An 18,614-nucleotide genomic window follows, 5' to 3' on the forward strand; every position below is an offset into this window, starting at 1 on the left:
CGTCTGGGCTTGACTTCGGCCGGGGTAGGGCACGGCCGCGCTCGTGGAGTGATGGAGGAGCTTCGGGGTGAGGTCGCGCAGCTCGGAGTGCGATGGATTGAGGTGGGGCGGCGAGGGTTGGCCGGAGCGACGAGCGACGGTGATTTCGCTCGGTTCTGCTCGCTCGAGCTCGACCTAGCTCAGAGGAAGGAGGAAGGAGGATTGGGACGGCACGGGAAGCTTCGAGGCGTCCGTGAGAGGAGAAGAGCGGCGTCGGGCGCGATTGCCGACGCGTGGACGCGCTCGCCGGCGACCACGGAGGCGGTATGGGTGTCGGGGCACAGTGTCGAGCACAGGAGGGGCACTGTTTGCTCGTTTAATGATTTTAGCCCGAGTTTGACAAGTTGAAACTCAATTTTTCATATATGAACTTGAAATTTGGCCAAAATAAAAGTTGTAGAGGATTAAAAGATCTACAACTTTCGTTTTGGGCGGAAGTTGATTTGAGGCTCGGATCAAGGACAGAAACGAGATCGAACACAGCTAACTAGATGTTTACTATGCAAACACAATTAGCATTAACGACGAACTTGAGTCCACGATTAGCGAGTTAAATCTTGATTAGCGAGACGATTAACACAGGGGTGTTACAGCCTTCCCCCCTTAAAAGAATCTCGTCCCGAGATTCAAGCATGAGAGAATTCAAACAGGCGGAAAGGGTTCGAAGATGTAGTACCTGGATGAGCGTTTAAAAACTCCGGATACTTGGATTTCAGAAATTCCTCCTTCTCCCAAGTCGCTTCATCTTCGGAGTGATTACTCCATTGAACTTTGTAGAATCGGTTGGTTGTGCGACGAGTAACTCGATCCTTGCGATCGATAATCTTGATAGGATGCTCAGAATAAGTGAGATCAGACTCTAATTGAATCGAGTCACTTTCAACAGCTTCCGTCGGAACTCTAAGGCACAGTCTGAGTTGTGACACATGGAAGATGTTATGAACTGCAGAAAGATTCGCTGGAAGATCCAACCGATAAGCCACAGGACCGCATCGTTCCACAATTTGATATGGACCGATGTAGCGGGGAGCTAACTTCCCTTTTATTCCGAATCTTTGCACGCCTTTCCAAGGTGATACTTTTAAATAGACATGGTCACCGACCTTAAAGACGAGCGGATCCCTTCTTTTATCCGCATAGCTCTTCTGTCGAGTTTGTGCAATCTTTAAGTTGGCTTGGATAAGGCGGACTTGTTCTTCGGCCTCTTGAACCATGTCGGGCCCAAAGATCGTTCTTTCTCCGATTTCAGACCAATTGAGAGGTGTACGGCATCGACGACCATACAGTGCTTCGAATGGTGCCATTTTGATGCTCTCTTGATGACTATTGTTATAGGAGAATTCAGCTAACGGCAAGCATTGATCCCATTTCTGTGGATAGGTCAAGACACATGCACGAAGCATATCCTCCAAAATTTGATTTATCCTCTCGGTTTGGCCGTCTGTTTGAGGGTGATATGCAGAGCTGCGAATAAGATGCGTTCCCAAGCAAGCATGTAATTGCTCCCAAAAACGAGCAACGAACTGAGTTCCACGATCAGAGATGATAGTCTTTGGCACACCATGTAAATATAGTATGCGATCCATGTACAATTCCGCATATTGCTTAGTCAAGTACGTCGTCTTAACTGGGAGGAAATGTGCCGACTTGGTTAATCTATCCACTACAACCCAAATAGAGTCGTAACCCTTTTGAGTTCGAGGTAAGCCGACGATGAAATCCATACTTATATCTTCCCATTTCCATGCTGGAATATTCAAGGGTTGAAGAGTCCCAGCTGGTCTGAGATGACTGGCTTTAACCCTTCGACAGATATCACACTCTGACACATACTTGGCAATTTTTCTTTTCATCCGAGTCCACCAAAATCGTTGCTTCAGGTCTTGGTACATCTTGTTGCTACCCGGATGAATTGATAGTCGTGAAGTATGGGCTTCGTCCAGAATTTGTTTTCTGAGCTCAAAATTCTTAGGCACCACTAATCGGTGCTTGAACCATAACACATTCTCCGTATCCTGGTGGAAGCAATTCACTTTAGGATCTCCCTCTGATAGTCTTCTTTGAATTTCCTTCACCCCTTTATCTTGCTTTTGTGCCTCTATGATGAGATCGCGAAGAGTAGGAGTAAGCTCTAGATGAGCCAATGTGCCATGTGGTACAATACTTAAATTCAGCTTTTCCATTTCAAAGCAAAGAGATTCGCTTAATGGTATAGCTGAGATGCAATGACAGTGAGCTTTGCGACTCAGCGCATCGGCAACTACATTCGCCTTGCCAGGATGATAATGCACTTCGAGTTCATAATCTTTAATCAATTCAAGCCATCTTCTTTGACGCATGTTCAAATCAGCTTGAGTGAAAAGATATTTGAGGCTCTTGTGATCCGTATAGATGTTGCACAATGAACCTAAAAGATAGTGTCGCCAGATCTTCAGTGAATGGACCACAGCTGCTAATTCAAGATCATGAGTGGGATAATTTTCTTCATGACGCTTGAGTGATCGAGAAGCATAAGCAATCACTCGGTTTTCTTGCATCAGAACACAGCCGAGTCCTGTGCCCGAGGCATCACAGTAGACATCGAAAGGTTTTGTAGTATCTGGCTGGGCCAAGATTGGAGCAGAAGTGAGAAGTGTTTTCAATTTCTGGAAAGCTTCCTCACATTGATTACTCCAATAGAACTTAACCCCCTTCTTAAGAAGTTCAGTCATCGGCTTCGCAATTCTGGAGAATTCTGGGATGAATCGTCGATAATACCCAGCTAAACCCAAGAAACTGCGGATTTCAGGAACTGAAGTTGGGGCTTCCCAATCGAGTACATCCTGCACTTTACTGGGATCCACAGAGATGCCCTCAGCAGATATGACATGACCGAGGAATGGCACTTCTTTCAGCCAGAAGTCACACTTGCTGAATTTGGCATAAAGCTGGTGCTCTCTCAGACGCTGAAGTACTATGTGAAGATGATGAGCATGTTCTTCCTCATTCTTGGAGTAGATCAAGATATCATCAATGAATACCACGACAAACTTGTCTAACTCCGGCATGAATACCGAATTCATGAGGTACATGAAGTAAGTGGGGGCATTGGTTAATTCAAAGGACATCACCAGATACTCGTATAACCCATAACGAGTAGAGAAGGCTGTTTTTGGTATATCCACCGGTCTGATTTTTATCTGATGATAGCCAGATCGGAGATCTATTTTTGAGAATACCTTAGCTCCGGCTAGTTGATCAAAAAGAATATCAATACGAGGAAGTGGATATTTGTTTTTGATGGTGACTGCATTCAGCGGTCGATAATCCACACATAGCCTCAGTCCGTGATCTTTCTTCTTTACGAACAGAGCCGGGCAACCCCAAGGTGAGGTGCTCGGTCGGATATAGCCTTTATCCAGCAACTCTTGTAACTGGATTTTTAATTCAGCTAACTCACTGGGAGTCATTCTATATGGCCTTCGAGATATGGGCGCTGTGCCAGGCTGTAACTCAATGACAAACTCAATATCCCGATCGGGAGGCATGCCAGGCAAGTCCTCCGGAAACACATCGGGGTATTCACAAACCACCGGAATTATTTCTAGAACTTTCCCCTCCAGATGGTATATGACAGTGGCTGGAATTGCATGCTGGGAAAGATGAATGTCCATAGAACCATACATGGAAGAGTTGAACTGAAGGATACGAGAAGAGGTATTGATGATAACGCCATGCTTCTTCATCCAATTCATTCCAAGTATGATATCTATCCCTTGACTTGGAAGAACAATGGGAGTGAGTGGAAAATTTTTCCCACCCAAGGTAAGGGAAACATTTCGAACTACTTGGCCAGCATTTAACCGGGTGCCACGTGTCTGAATAATGTAGGGTCTCTCTAGGCATGTTACTTGTAAGTGAAGTCGTGCCACACATGCTTCACTGATAAAATTATGAGATGCTCCAGAATCAAATAGCACAGTAACAGGGCAGTGATTAACGGAGAACGTACCCGCCATCACTTGGGTGCCCTCCGGAACTTCCTCCAGAGTAGTGTAGTTCACACGACCAGTCTTGGCAGGTACAACCTTCTTTTTCTGATCCTTCTGTCTGGAACCTTGACTCAGCGTAGGAGTCTTGTAGTTATTCTGTCGAGGTGGCAGACGACAGTCACGCGCAAAGTGCCCCAGGTTACCACAATTGTAACAGGGGTAGTTGTTGGGGCGTGGAGCTTGTAGCATTAGGGGCCTCTGCTGCTGTATCGGAAAACGGGGTGCCCACTGCTGCTGTTGCTGGGGTGGTCTAGCGACCCAACGGCCCTGCTGTGGAGGACGGTTTGAAGCCTGCTGATTCCCTGTCTGAACCAGCTTGTATCTCTGGGGTGCATTGCTGGAGGATCCAGCAGGTGTCTTTCTCTTCTTATCAGCCTTGTGCGCCAACGTGGCATCTTCCTGCGTTATGGCCTTATTAACCAGATCGGTAAAGTTGTTGCATGTAGTGAGAGCCAGTTTGTCCTGAAGCTTTGTGCTGAGTCCCCTTCTGAAGCAATCCTGTTTCTTCTCATCAGTATCCACATGAAAACCACCATACTGGGATAGCTGGTTAAAGGTCTGAGCATATTGGAGCACGGTGTTGTTCCCTTGCTTCAGAGCTAAGAACTCTGCCATCTTTCTCCTCATCAAGCTTGTCGGGATGTGGTGGGCTTTAAAAGCTGCCACAAACTCATCCCAGGTGAGACGTGTACCAGCGGGAAGTAGAGCCTTGTGATTGACCCACCATATTTTCGCAGGTCCCCGCAGCTGTTGCGCTGCAAAGGCGGCTTTGTCCATCTCTGTGCAATTGAGGATGCTGAACTTATCCTCAATGGTGCGAATCCAGGCATCAGCCTCAAGGGGATCATCGGCCTTATGGAACAGAGGTGGCTGGGTGGCCAGAAATCCGACATAGTCAGTTTCTGCTGGTGCTAGCGGGGGAGCATGTCGACCTCTGCCGGCATTGACCTGGGCTTGCACCAGTTGCCTTATCAACTCCGTCTGCTCGTTGCGGTCAGCGATAAGAGCTGCAACGGCTTGAGCCAAAGAGGGAGGTTGTTGGGGCAGTGCTTCGTGATTCTCATTGTCATGATTATCACCCATCTGCAAAAATAATCATTCCCCTGGTTAGCCATTTCGCTAGCAAGACTAATCCATGCAAGTAAAGAATGTGCATATATAATATGAACACACGGCATGAATCATTTCTCTCGCGAGATGGTTCACCAAGGGAATTAAAATTTACTTGCTTCGGTTGAAACCGTCTCACTCAACAATTTCCGTCCAGAGTAGTTCTAACGTATGCAATACTAAACCTCGCTCAACAATGTTTCAGATTCGAAGACGATCAAACACAACTCAAATCTGAAAATTCATACACTGCCAGAAAAGATCATTACGGGAGTAAAATTTACATTAAGCAGCCACGCTGCTTGATTTGAAACAAGGTTCAGTACAACCCAAGCCGTGCTACGGCAACAAACTAACATGGGAGAAGGGTTCACAAACGACCCGAGAACACACCACTACTAAAAGAAGGGTCTTGCCCGACCCGGCTACACACCATACTAGCGAGGAGTTATCCTACATGACTCGAAATACTGAGCCACAAAAGAATTCTCAACCCAAGGTTAGCCTAGAGCACTATGTTGGTCATCCTACGCAACTATCCTACAGTTAGGCTACACTGCAAGGGGAGAATCAACACTATCCCGCTGCGTCCTCACGGAGTCCCAGGTCCCGACTCGACTCCAGACACTCCCTCGATCTCCTCAGGGTCCTCTTCCTCTTCTTCTTCTTCTGGCTCCTCCTCTGCTGCCTCGGCCTCCATCTCTGCTGCTGCCTGCACCTGAGCCTGAGCGTCCTCAATCCACTCCTGGGCCTGCTGAAGCTGCCCCTCAAGGTGCTGCACCATCTGAGTCCTGTTCTCTAACTCCTCCTGCAACTCCTGAATCCTGATCTTCCTCGCTCTGGACTTGGCCTTCAGGGTCTTGATCTTGTCCTGGGTACCAATCATGTGCTGCTCATGGAGGTGAGCCTCTCGAGCCTTGCTCCTACATATCGCATTTTCCTCGCGAAGCTGCTCATACATGTTGCTCAAAGCTGAGGAGTAGCTGAACGAGAGTGCTGTCCTGACATTGTAGTCGGGCATCATGTAGTTCAGGTTGCGGTTCACCCGATCTGTATAGGCCTGAGTAGTCTCATCCCTCAGAGGAAACACACTGTAAGGAGTATCTATCACCTCTGTATTATGCTTCTCTGAGAACTCCTCAATAGCCTTCCTAGCTGCAATCTCCCAGGAGTCTGCCAGCTTCCTACCATAGACAGTGAGCTGCCACGAGTCCCAATCCAAGCGAGCGGGGCAAGCAGGAATCTTCACGATCATCTGACAGCGCTCGGTGCCCAGCAAGCTAGACTCGTGTCCGGAGTACTGTGGGGGCTCAGTGTAGTCAAACACCCTGAGCATCTGCCACAGCAGACGAGGAAAGTGGCCGGTGTGGAGGGCATTGGAGTGCGCCCAACCCTCAGCGTCCACGATCACGTGCGTGAAGCTAGCCATCTGTAAGAACACATAGCGCTAACGTAAGTCACAGATTTTTAAAAGAACAGATTTAAACTTGGTAACGCAACACAAATAAATTTTTAAGAACACATAGTAAAAATATGGTGATCCAAATAAATTTTTGTGAAGCGCAACCGAAGGTAACAAAACAAACAACAACTCAGGAATGCAAGATGCAAGATGCATGCCACGTTCTAGCGTTTCTCACCCAAACAAATACCAAAAATATGGTATACGAGAACAATCGGTGGCACAATTACGTACTCTCCCTATATATAGACAAGTCGTTCCTACGATCAAGGATTTTATAACGCGCTTACGTGGTTAGTTTCCTGCAGAAGAACACAGAGACAGATATAAATATCCATTTCTGGACCCTTCGTGCCAGCACACACGAACGGCCCCCATGTGTCCCACGCCACACGGGTAACGCATATGCAGTTTCCCACATATTCACACATACATTACCATCCACTATAGAGATGGCACCCAGACGTTCGACGCTGAATGGGCAGCGCTGCATACGTCATAACAACGTATTCACTTTCCGTACACTCGCCTTACGGAACATCCAAGGGTAGACGTGTCCCAAGGGTCACGGTCATGGCCAACCGCATGACAGGTTTACATCTCGTAACATTGCCTTACGAAATGGCCGTGATCACAATCACACGACATGAAATCCGCACTCCATATCTGGTGGCAGATAGCGACAGGCTCATTTGAATTGAGCCTTATCACCTCCTCGTATGCTCAACATACGGGACCCGCGCACGTATGAAACACGTGGGCTATTCTAAGGACTACCAGAATGCTTACCTTGCTTACCTCAACGTAGGTGCGTCGTTACAGAAGTAAGGTTTAACAAAAAGTAAAAGCTGAAAGTGCTGGAATAAAATAGATACTTAGTTGCCACCTAACTTATATAACATAATTAGGGCATACGAACTATCTATTCTATTCCTTAGCGCATCTAGCGTCAACTTTTCAAAAACCCGAAATCGTTGCAAGGTAATCACCCCAGTGCAATTTAGAGCTCTGATGCCAGCTGTAGCCGCACCGTCCAAATTAAACCGGCTTAAATGCACTAACCATCATCTTAATACTTAATCAAGTTACTGTGCACTTAAAACGGTGTAACCTGACAGGCTGTCGGGTAAAATCCCGATTAAACTACTGTACTCCAGGATCACAATTGCACTTAGACCCGTACGAAGACGAGCACAGGTGTTACCAGCATACAGAAATCTTCAAATTAATTTACAACACCAGTTTTACATAAAAGCCTTAAATACAAACAACAGAGTTCAAACGCACAGCGGAAGTTTAAAACTGAGTTCGAAATACAATACGATAGCTACGACGACGAAAAAAGGTGAGCTCCACATCCTGCCCACCGATGTGACGCCAACCTGCCCAATCTTCACGGAGAAGACGGGGCCCACTCGACGGTCCAACCTGGAGGAAGCGGCTGTCCAATCCAGGACGCACAGATCTCCTCGAAGTCCGCCGGGACACAACCTGCTCAGAGGGGTTACAACAACAACCCTGAGTATACTAATACTCAGCAAGGCTTACCCGACTCTGGGTATACTTAGCCCATTACCTAGACATGCAAAGCTTTTTGGCTCTGGAGTTCTTTTGCTGAAAAGCTGCTAGAAGTGAATCCTTACTTTCAATATTTTAGCTCCATTTAGTATACCAAGTATTACTAAGTTCGCCTATTCATCTAAAACACACATGGTGGGATAGATTATCTTTTAGCAACTTCCAAACCACCCTAACTTGCCTACAAGCTCTAGCTCAAGAATTTACCAGCTTAACTTGAAAGCAGTAAGCATGCCACCCAAATTTTTCTAACGTTTAAAGATATAGAAACACATTTCCTTTAGCCCTAGAAAAGGAAAACAAACACTAACAGGTAGACAACCAAGCACATAGGCTAAGCATCTGAAAATTTTATAGTAGATTAAACATGCAAGGATAAGGCCACTGCAAATTTTTCATAATTTTTAGAGTTATAGAACAAGTGGTACAAAATAGACTAGGTTAAACACAATTTGAATTTTCGCCAGAGCAAAAGTGATAAAAATGCATGATTAAGTATTTTTCCTCTGAAGATCATGATTTTAGAAACCTAACAAAATTGGTTTGGCATTTTTCTCATTTTTCTGTGATTTTCTACGCAATTATAAACTTTCAGCCGAAAATAGAAATAAAATTGGGAACATAAAAGATAGGGGTGGCGCTGACAGCCGGGGCCCACCCGTCAGCGAACCCGGCCCGGGCCCCCCTCCTCTGCTTCGCTCGCACGGGCGGCGCGCGGCCAGGCGCAGCCCGCGGCGGCGCTCCCCGCCGGCGGGGCCGACCAGCGGCGCTGCGGCGGGGCCGAGCGGAGCGCCCAGGGCGGCCGGGGTACAGGGCGGCCGGCGGCGCATGGGGAGGCGTAGAGGGAGGGCTTGCGCGGCAGCCCGCGGCGGCGCACAGCCACGGGTGGCGGCGGCGCATGGCGTTCCGGCCGCGGCAAGGCCAAGCGGCGGCGGGATGGGGCGGCGCAGGCTTCAGTGGGGCTGAGCGGCTGCGGGGCGTGCGGCGGTGGCCCGCGAGCGGGGGCAGGGAGGCCCGGCGGCGTGCGCGGGCGGCGCTCAGCGCGTCCGCGGCGGCGCTTCGACAGCGGCGGCCGCGGATTAGGGTGGGGAGAGGGTCGGGGAGTGAGATAGGGTTGCGGCCGAGCTCACCGTGGATCGATTTTGCGCGGAGGAAGGCCGGAAGAGGTAGCTCGACGTGAGGGGCGAAGCTCGGGGCGGAGCTTGACGAGGGCAGCAATGGCGGACGGCGTCTGGGCTTGACTTCGGCCGGGGTAGGGCACGGCCGCGCTCGTGGAGTGATGGAGGAGCTTCGGGGTGAGGTCGCGCAGCTCGGAGTGCGACGGATTGAGGTGGGGCGGCGAGGGTTGGCCGGAGCGACGAGCGACGGTGATTTCGCTCGGTTCTGCTCGCTCGAGCTCGACCTAGCTCAGAGGAAGGAGGAAGGAGGATTGGGACGGCACGGGAAGCTTCGAGGCGTCCGTGAGAGGAGAAGAGCGGCGTCGGGCGCGATTGCCGACGCGTGGACGCGCTCGCCGGCGACCACGGAGGCGGTATGGGTGTCGGGGCACAGTGTCGAGCACAGGAGGGGCACTGTTTGCTCGTTTAATGATTTTAGCCCGAGTTTGACAAGTTGAAACTCAATTTTTCATATATGAACTTGAAATTTGGCCAAAATAAAAGTTGTAGAGGATTAAAAGATCTACAACTTTCGTTTTGGGCGGAAGTTGATTTGAGGCTCGGATCAAGGACAGAAACGAGATCGAACACAGCTAACTAGATGTTTACTATGCAAACACAATTAGCGTTAACGACGAACTTGAGTCCACGATTAGCGAGTTAAATCTTGATTAGCGAGACGATTAACACAGGGGTGTTACACCCTCAACCAAGGATCCAACTAATCGAGAGAAAACCAGGCTTTTATGCTAGATGGATTGAATCGGCACCGTATTTCTAAGATAAAACTAGACTACATCTAGCAATTTTTGCCATAGCATACGAGACGAATCAAACGCTACCAGCGCTGATGGAAAGGCAACACATCATTTTGTACGTACCGGTGTGTAACTTAAAAATGTACTAGTTGATTATATGGGTAGCTGCAGTGGAGATCACATGATGCAATGATGGTTCACATACTCGAGCTGTGATCTTAGCTGATGCTTATAGCACATGTATGTGCTTCCTACGATAAAAAGATTTAATTATAGCCTTCGTTGACCTAGAGGAACACCCCAAGGGTATATAATTTTTGGAATTGAAACTTAAATATGGTCAAAATTTGTTGACTGCCTTACCTTCAAATTAAAATTTATGAATTATTTTTTAACACTAGAGTCTATTTAGGTTGTTTGCCCTGCACATTACCATGCTCACTACGTTATGGATGTGTAATGGAGGAAAATAATTGCCAAGTTGGACAATGTGCATTGTGAAATAAAATTTGGGGTATGGCTATGTTAGTAAGGATGCTGCAGAGAAGCACAACTTAGTAGCAATAGTTTATATGGAACTATGATAAAAAGAAATTAAATAGAGAAAAAATTCAGCATGGATCCAAACACAAGATGGCCGGGCGATTACTATCATGGAGAAAAATAGTATTTTGTTAGCAAAAAATAAGTTTACGCAGATAGCAACATATAGAGAATTAACTGTACAATTAGAAGATAGAAAAAAGAAGCACACTGTTTAGAATCGATTTCAACCTGGAAAGCAATGAACTAACAAGAGTGTCTAGACTTGAAAACCACAACAGTAATAAGAGTATGAAATTAGAGCATGGCAATGATAGCATGACGGTGACCCACAATATGATCTCAACACATTCACTAGGTTGAGCATTAGCTTACGCAAACTGCACTGTTGCTATTATAAAAGTATGGTATCACCACTAGCGACAGTGAGAAGCATTGTGATTAGTTGATAGCTGAGATTAAAAAAATTTAGGAGAGAAAAAAATGATGCAATCATGGTAGAGGGCCAATGCGATCTAGAACAAAACATGCAAGGAAATTGATGTTTAACATGCATGTAGTCCATAGCAAGCAACGGGTAGGATTCAACTAAAGGTATAATGGTGCATCTTACATGACCATGGTATAGCTATACCTAAGGGATGGATCTAAACATCCGAATTCTTAGAACAAATTTGATATTTTAAAATAGATATGCTTAAAATTTTATGCTAATCTTTTTTTATATTATCAAGCATATTATTACACATAAGAATAAAATTTTGTATAAATTTTTTTATGTATTATTTGCTCCCTACAATTAAAAAGGTGAAAAAAGATTCGTATCCGTATCCGATCCATATTCGAATTTTTATATCTATTATTTGAGAATATATATGATAAATTTGAGGTTTAGTTTTTATGAATCTTTACAAGATCAATATTAAATACAAGGCTATGAATTTACATAGTAAATTATATATCTTATTTGTCCATAATCGAAGAAAAATGACCAAAAATCTGACATTCGAATAGACATCCGAATCCATCCTTCTAAGATAATATGGGAGTATGCATATGTGGGGCTATATTAATGGGTGATTGAAGGACAAAGAAAATAAAGTATATTTTTATTTTTAACACAAAATACCTAAATATTTTTATAAAAATCTAGAGATAATTTATCATGCATTGTAACTAAAACATTTTACTCATGTCAAAAGTGTTTGCAAGCTTGGTCTTCAAAGATGCTCATAGGGATAGGGTTTGCATTCGTGCGTTGATAAGGGTGAGTGTGTATGCGTTTGTGAGTGTTTGAGTTGTATTATGTAATCTCGAAAAAATAATATTTAGTTACTTTTACTAAATACCCAAACGATATATTTCTATAAATAAGGTTCATTTCTCTCTAAAGTCATGTAAAAACACCACACCTGTGCCTGTAATTTTAGTACAAAAGAATTATAATTATGTGTCTAAATAAACTATTTGCATCTATTACTTTGAATAAAAAATCCTAAATATTGAAAATTGCTAGTGCATTACACCCACGCGTTTGGCGCGTGTGCGTGTCGCGCGAACACCACCAGAGAGCATCTACCCTCCTCGAAGCCAAAAGAACGGACGGCGCAGAAGCGCGGAATCCGGAGCCCGGCGACGCCATGAGCCGTCGGATCACGTATCCATGGGCGCGGATGCCTTGACCACCAAGTCACTCTCCGTCACGGTCCAGACGTGCGCCGCGCGTGGGCGTGGGTCCCCCCCAGCCCGCGCTACTTGCCGCTTTACATTGGCCTTGTTTCATTGTTTGGTTTCCTAGCAGGCTAGGAAATTAATATTTTGACTATTAATTATGGTATCAAACAAAAATGAATTTACTAAACCAACTTCAAAACTCACGCGTTAGTGATCTCGAAGAATCTAATGAGGCCTTTGACCACGTGATTAGAGAACGATTACTGTAGCATTACTGTAACAAATCATCGATTAATTACTGTCATTAGATTCGTCACAAAAAGTTACACCCATCCCTGAAGAGATTTTGCAAATAGGTTTCATTTGGTATTCCATGCATGCGAGATTTTTTCTCGGCTTGCGTCCGCTAAGAAATCTGAGTAGGAACAAACAAGGCCCGTCTTCCCCCGCCCGCCGCCTACTCGACCACGGCTGCGTTGCGCCTCTCCCGGCCGTATCCGCACTGCTGCTGCTCACTCACTCCCCCACCTATCCCTCCCCTCCCCCGCACCGCCCGCAGCTAGCCTATATATTCGGGCACCCAGCCCACGCCTCCATCACGCCACGCTCAGTCGCACACACCCACCACTCTCCTACTTGTCCACCTCTCTCTCTCGCTCCCTCCGCGCTGCTCCGGGTCAACTCCGCGAGAGAGGAGATCGATCGGCGATCGATGTCGCTCGCCATGTCGCTCGACGCGGGCCTCGACGTGTCCAGCAAGCCGCCGGTGCCGCCGCCGTCCCCGCCGCGGGTGGACTCGTGGGCGCGCGGGGGGCGCCGCTCCAAGCGCCGCGCCGGGAGCCCCAGCGGCGGCGGAGGAGCCGAGCAGTCCGAGGAGGAGTACCTCGTGCTCTCCCTCCTCATGCTCTCGCGCGGCGTCCGCGGCGACGCCGGGGACGGCGGCGGGGTCGTCGCCGCCGCCAAGGGCGCGGCGAAGGCGGGCCAGGGGTACGAGTGCTCCGTGTGCGGCAAGGTGTACCCGTCGTACCAGGCGCTCGGCGGGCACAAGACGAGCCACCGGAAGCCACCGACGCCGACGCCAACCCCGGCGCCACAGCCGGCGGCGGCGGCAGCCCCCGCGGGCGACGAGGCAGCGCCCCTCGGCGGCGGCGTCGCGCACGCGGAGGAGAAGGTGCACCAGTGCTCGCTCTGCCTCCGCACGTTCCCGTCGGGGCAGGCGCTGGGCGGGCACAAGCGGCTGCACTACGAAGGCGGCGGCGCCGCGGGCGCGGACGGTATCAAGGCCGACAAGACCAAGGCTAGCGCAGCCCAGGCGACGTCCGTGCTCAGGGACTTCGATCTCAACCTGGCTGCCGCGGCCGCAGCGGCCGCCACGACGGCGGTGGACGCCGAGAGCGCGCTTCCGGAGGCCAAGCGGGTGCGCATGATGCTGCTCGTGGTCTGATAGATCACCAGCTTCTCTGGCGGCGGCGGCGGCGTAGGTTTTGCTGTCTCTAGGAGTTGTTTGCTAGTAGGTTTTTGCTGGTTAATTGGTTGGTTGATTGCTTGATTTAATTCCGGTTTGCGTGACGCGGACTGCGCTTGATCGATGTGTGAATGCGATAAGCACGGACCCGCTCGGTTCGGTGGTGGCTTACTCTTTCAGAGCTAGGGAGCTGGTTTACGTGGCTCCATCCTGTCCTTCTTACCCATTGATCCATTCCTGTCCATATTTTGTGACCCGGCCCTGAGCCGCCGGATCAACAACCCGACGGCTAGGATCTGTAGCACTTACTTGTAAAGACCCGTTAGTCAAAATATATATACACATATGCAAGGAAACTTTTTTATACCCTTCTAAATTCCACACGGTACTAGCTATTATCTACCATAGGGTGTGAAAGTGAAACACTGATGACGATCGTAGCGTCTACACTCGTGACAGCAAAATCATACTAGCTAGCCACGTTTATGTCTACATATCTGCTATATATATATATGCCAATAAATGGGCTTGATCCACGCATGATTGCGTGTGATCTTGCTGCCACTATTCCATTAGCGGCCAGTGCCGTCCACAGCACACCGAGCCGAAGCTGCAAGCTACTACTACCGCGCGCTACCAGTACCAGCACACGCTGCGCGCGCTAAAAAAATCGTGCTGGGCTGCTCATGTGGACAGCGACGCGGGCGCATGCAGCTTTGACCTGTGGTTGGCTTAGCTTGGGAGAGGTCGCCCCAGCCTGCCTGGCTGGCTGGCTCCACTCGTCATCAGACGTGCGGCGCCACGCTTGTTGCTCGGTCTCGCCATACATACAGCCGACATCGACCGAGGCTGCCTGCCGGCCCCGTTAACCTTCGGTTCGGGTCGTGATGATTCCAATCCACCTTCCCAACTCTGGCTGGATCAAGTGGCTTCTGTGGCCCGCACCAGGAAGCTTCTGGCGAGCGCCCTGGCCGCCGTGGCACGGAGGAATTTCGCCTGAATCCCGTGCACACAAGTTCTGACCAAGCTGCTGCTTTAGTTATTAGTGGCTAGTGGCTGATCATCTTTGTTAATTGTACGTCGCGTAAACTGAGCTGCGGTTTTGGTGTCTTCAGCGCACACGGTGTCTGGTGGTAATTTGGGAAATTGGGCAGGGACCAGGCAAGTATGAAGTGTAAAGCGTCCTTCGAAGCAACGGTGACTAGTGAACTTGGTAAACGTCTGTGGAGTTCAGGTTCAGGTCCTCCTGCTTTCGGAAATTCAGACGGATGGCGCGTCCTCGTCGCGGGAGTGCGCCATGGACCGAAAGAGCCATGCTGGGCCAGGATGGCCCACTGGGGGGGGGGGGGTGCATACCTGGCCTCTAGAAGACGGGACAGCACGGCAGCATCAGACGCGTGGAAGTGGAAAGACCTAGCGCTTTGGCCTAGGGTTTGGCGACTCTTGCCGGCGAGGGTTTCGATCTCCCCGTTCCAGCTCCTGGCGTGCCCTCCAGCCTCTCTGCTCGGGCTGAACAAGGGGTTGACTTTGCTCAACTGCTCGGCCTTGGCAGGAGGTCATGTAGGCTGTCGGCGTGGGGTGCCGGGATCGGGCTTTCTGAAGATGGCGGCGAACCCGACCAGGGCGGGATCAAAGAAGTGCGAGGTGGACATCAATACTCTCCTGCAGAAGCTGCAGTTGAATGACGCCGAGCGTGACGGCGTGGTGCTGGCAAAGGAAGAGAGGGAAAATCTGCCGAAGGTGAAGTGGCTCGCAGTCGCCAAGCTGTTGACAGTTAAGCAGTTTAGCGATCAATCACTTTCCTCAACAATGATGGCAGCCTGGAATCCTGCTCGCGAGGTTACATTCAGGCCGATAGCAAGGAACCTATACATGGTACAAGCGTCATGCTTGGGCGACTGGAAACGAATCATGGAGGATGGACCATGGCTGTTTCGGGGGTGTGCATTGATGTTGGAAGAATACGACGGGGCAACGCCTTTACCGTCGGTAGAACCAAACAGAGTCCAAGTTTGGATACAGATTCACAAGATACCGCCATTATATCGCACTGAGAAGATACTGAAGCAATTGGCGGGGAAAGTGGGAGAGGTGATCAGCGTGGAGATGAAGGCTATTCCAACAAGCGGTGGAGATTTCCATCGGGCCAGGATCAACCTACTTGCATCCAAACCTCTGACGAGGTTTGTCACTCTAGCACCAGAGGGGCAGTAGAGTATGCTGCTACTCGTGCAATATGAGAAGATGGCTCGGTTTTGTGCTCACTGCGGCGTGATGGGCCATACTCATCTAGAGTGCGGCACGGGAGAACATGGCGAGGAGGCACTGTAGTACGGAGATTGGATGCTGGCAGCAGCCGAGACGTGGTGCGCTGGAACACCTCGTGTGCGAGGCGTCTTTAATGCAGGGAAGGATGGACCTCGGGGCCGGAGTGCACCACAGGAGCAGAGCGGACAAAACATGCGACAAGGGGCGCACCACAGGAGCAGAGCGGACAAAACATGCGACAAGGGGCGGCCCGAGGACTAGGGTGTGGAAGGAGAAAGAGACACAAGGCTCGGAGAGCAGTGGAGCGAGGAAGAGGATGCCGGAGGAGAGGGGCTTGGACGGTGATATCCTTGATACTGCCTCAAGCCGGGCAAAGGTGTGGTAACCCCAGTGGAGAACGTGCATGGGAAATCCAGCGAGCAAAAACAATTGAAGCGCATGAACCTTCTGCGTCGGCGAGTTCCAGCTCTAAGGGGATTCCCCCACCCCCTCCACAGCATGTTCCCCCAAGGGAACAGAAGCGCATGAAGAGGGCAGCAGCCCGCAGTGCAAGCTCATCACCCCTGAAGCCAATGGCGGCCTCCCAGGCGGAGGACCGCCAGACGCAATGAGTTGCCTAAGTTGGAACTGTCGTGGCTTGGGCAACACCGCGACAGTGAAGGAGCTTCGCGATCTCGCGAAGGATGTTGCCCCGACAGTGCTTTGCGTGCTTGAAACCCAGGTACACAAGTCATGGGTAGAAGGTTTAAAACATACACTAGGCTATGCTAATGCTTTTGCTGTAAGCAGTTCTGGCCGTAGTGGAGGGCTGGGGATTTTCTGGAATAATGATATAAAGATTGATATTTTACCGTATTCTCAGTATCACATTGATGCCATTATCCATGAGGAAAGATGTGAGCCATGGAGATTGACATGTGTGTATGGTGAAGCACAGACCAGTGAGAGATTTAAAACATGGGACCTTTTCAAACATATAAAATCTTCTTCGTCTCTTCCCTGGCTGTGTATAGGTGACTTCAATGAAGTTCTACATCGATCGGAGCATGTCGGCGTGCAGGAGCGGAGCTATAATCAAATTGCCGGCTTTCGAGATATGGCAGATGTGTGCGGCCTCTATGATCTGGGTTATGAGGGGCGAAGCTGGACCTTTGAGAAGCAGGTGGCAGGTGGCTCATACTGTCGTGTTCGTCTTGATCGTGCCCTAGCCACCCCGGAGTGGACCAGTCGTTTTCCTGTGGCGACGGTCAGTCACCTGACGGCTGTGGCCTCGGATCATGGACCAATTCTGCTAAGGTGTTAGCAGGAACGTGACAAGAATTGTAGAAAGAGGAAGAAAAGGTTCCAGTACGAGATCATGTGGGAATCACATGAGGATTTTAATCCCTGGCTCAGTGAGGTGTGGCAGGGAGACAAAGCTACGACCCTTGCTGATCTGCAACGGAAATTAACATCAGTGGCAGGGCAGCTAGAAGGTTGGAGCCGTCACACTTTTGGGCATGTTCGCCTCGAGTTGAGGAAGCTTAAAGAGGAGTTGGAAGCCATGCAAGCGAACCCTCTGCGTGCGGGACCGACGCAGGAGGAGATCAAATTGACTGATCGGATCGTTGAATTGAACCATAGGGAGGAGATTATGTGGCAACAGCGATCAAGAATCAGGTGGCTGTCGGCAGGGGATAAGAACACCCGTTTCTTCCATCTAAGGGCGAGTCTGAGAAGGAAGACAAACAAGATTAGCAAGCTCAAAAGGCCAGATGGCCAGGTGACGGAGGATGCCGCGAGATGAGCAAGCTTGCAACAATGTTTTATAAGAACTTATATTGCTCTGAGGGAGTGAGCGATATGGAGGTGGTCCTGGATGCAGTGCCAACCAGAGTTACGCCTGAGATGAACGATCTACTGTTGGCTCCGTTTGATAGCAGGGAGGTGAAAGAGGCCCTGTTCCAAATGTTTCCCACAAAGGCACAGGGCCCGGATGGTTTTCCGGCGCATTTTTTCCAGCGGCACTGGGATCTTTGTGGGGAAGAGGTTACTTCGGTGGTTTTGAGGGTGCTGAATGGAGAAGATGATCCAGCAAGTATCAATAATACCCTGATAGTCCTCATACCGAAGGTGGCGCAGGCGGATGAACTTGGCCAGTTTAGACCCATTAGCATGTGCAATGTCATTTATAAGATAGTGTCCAAAGTGGCAGCAAATAGACTCAAGAGAATCTTGCCAATGATCATATTAGAAGAGCAATCGGCATTTGTTCCGGGGCGCCTCATAACTGATAATATTATTACTGCATATGAATGTTTGCATTACATGAAGCGGAGGCAGGGGCGGGATTCCAGATGCTGTGCTTTGAAGCTGGACATGCGTAAAGCGTATGACCGTGTGGAATGGCCTTATTTACAGGCAATTATGACAAAGCTGGGTTTCCATCAGCTTTGGGTGAGCATGATAATGAGGCTGGTATCTACTGTATCTTTTTCGGTTCTCTTTAATGGTGATCGGCTTGAAAGTTTTAACCCGACGAGAGGTATT

At 49.2% G+C, this 18,614-nt stretch overlaps 1 protein-coding gene across 1 annotated transcript; it reads left to right on the top strand.

Annotated features, from left to right (window-relative positions):
• The first annotated feature begins 12,964 nt into the window (after window positions 1-12,964).
• Window positions 12,965-14,185, top strand: LOC120658608 (zinc finger protein 36-like). The gene has a single exon (XM_039936879.1). The coding sequence runs from the start codon at window positions 13,065-13,067 to the stop codon at window positions 13,794-13,796; it is 732 nt and encodes a 243-aa protein (XP_039792813.1). The 5' UTR covers window positions 12,965-13,064; the 3' UTR covers window positions 13,797-14,185.
• The last annotated feature ends 4,429 nt before the right edge of the window (window positions 14,186-18,614 follow it).

Source organism: Panicum virgatum, chromosome 2N, assembly GCF_016808335.1.
Source record: "Panicum virgatum strain AP13 chromosome 2N, P.virgatum_v5, whole genome shotgun sequence".
In the NCBI taxonomy this organism is placed as follows: Eukaryota; Viridiplantae; Streptophyta; class Magnoliopsida; order Poales; family Poaceae; genus Panicum; species Panicum virgatum.

Bases quoted from the DNA above. Each gene is read 5' to 3' on its own strand.
- LOC120658608 (XM_039936879.1), top strand. From the start codon at position 13,065: ATGTCGCTCGCCATGTCGCTCGACGCGGGCCTCGACGTGTCCAGCAAG.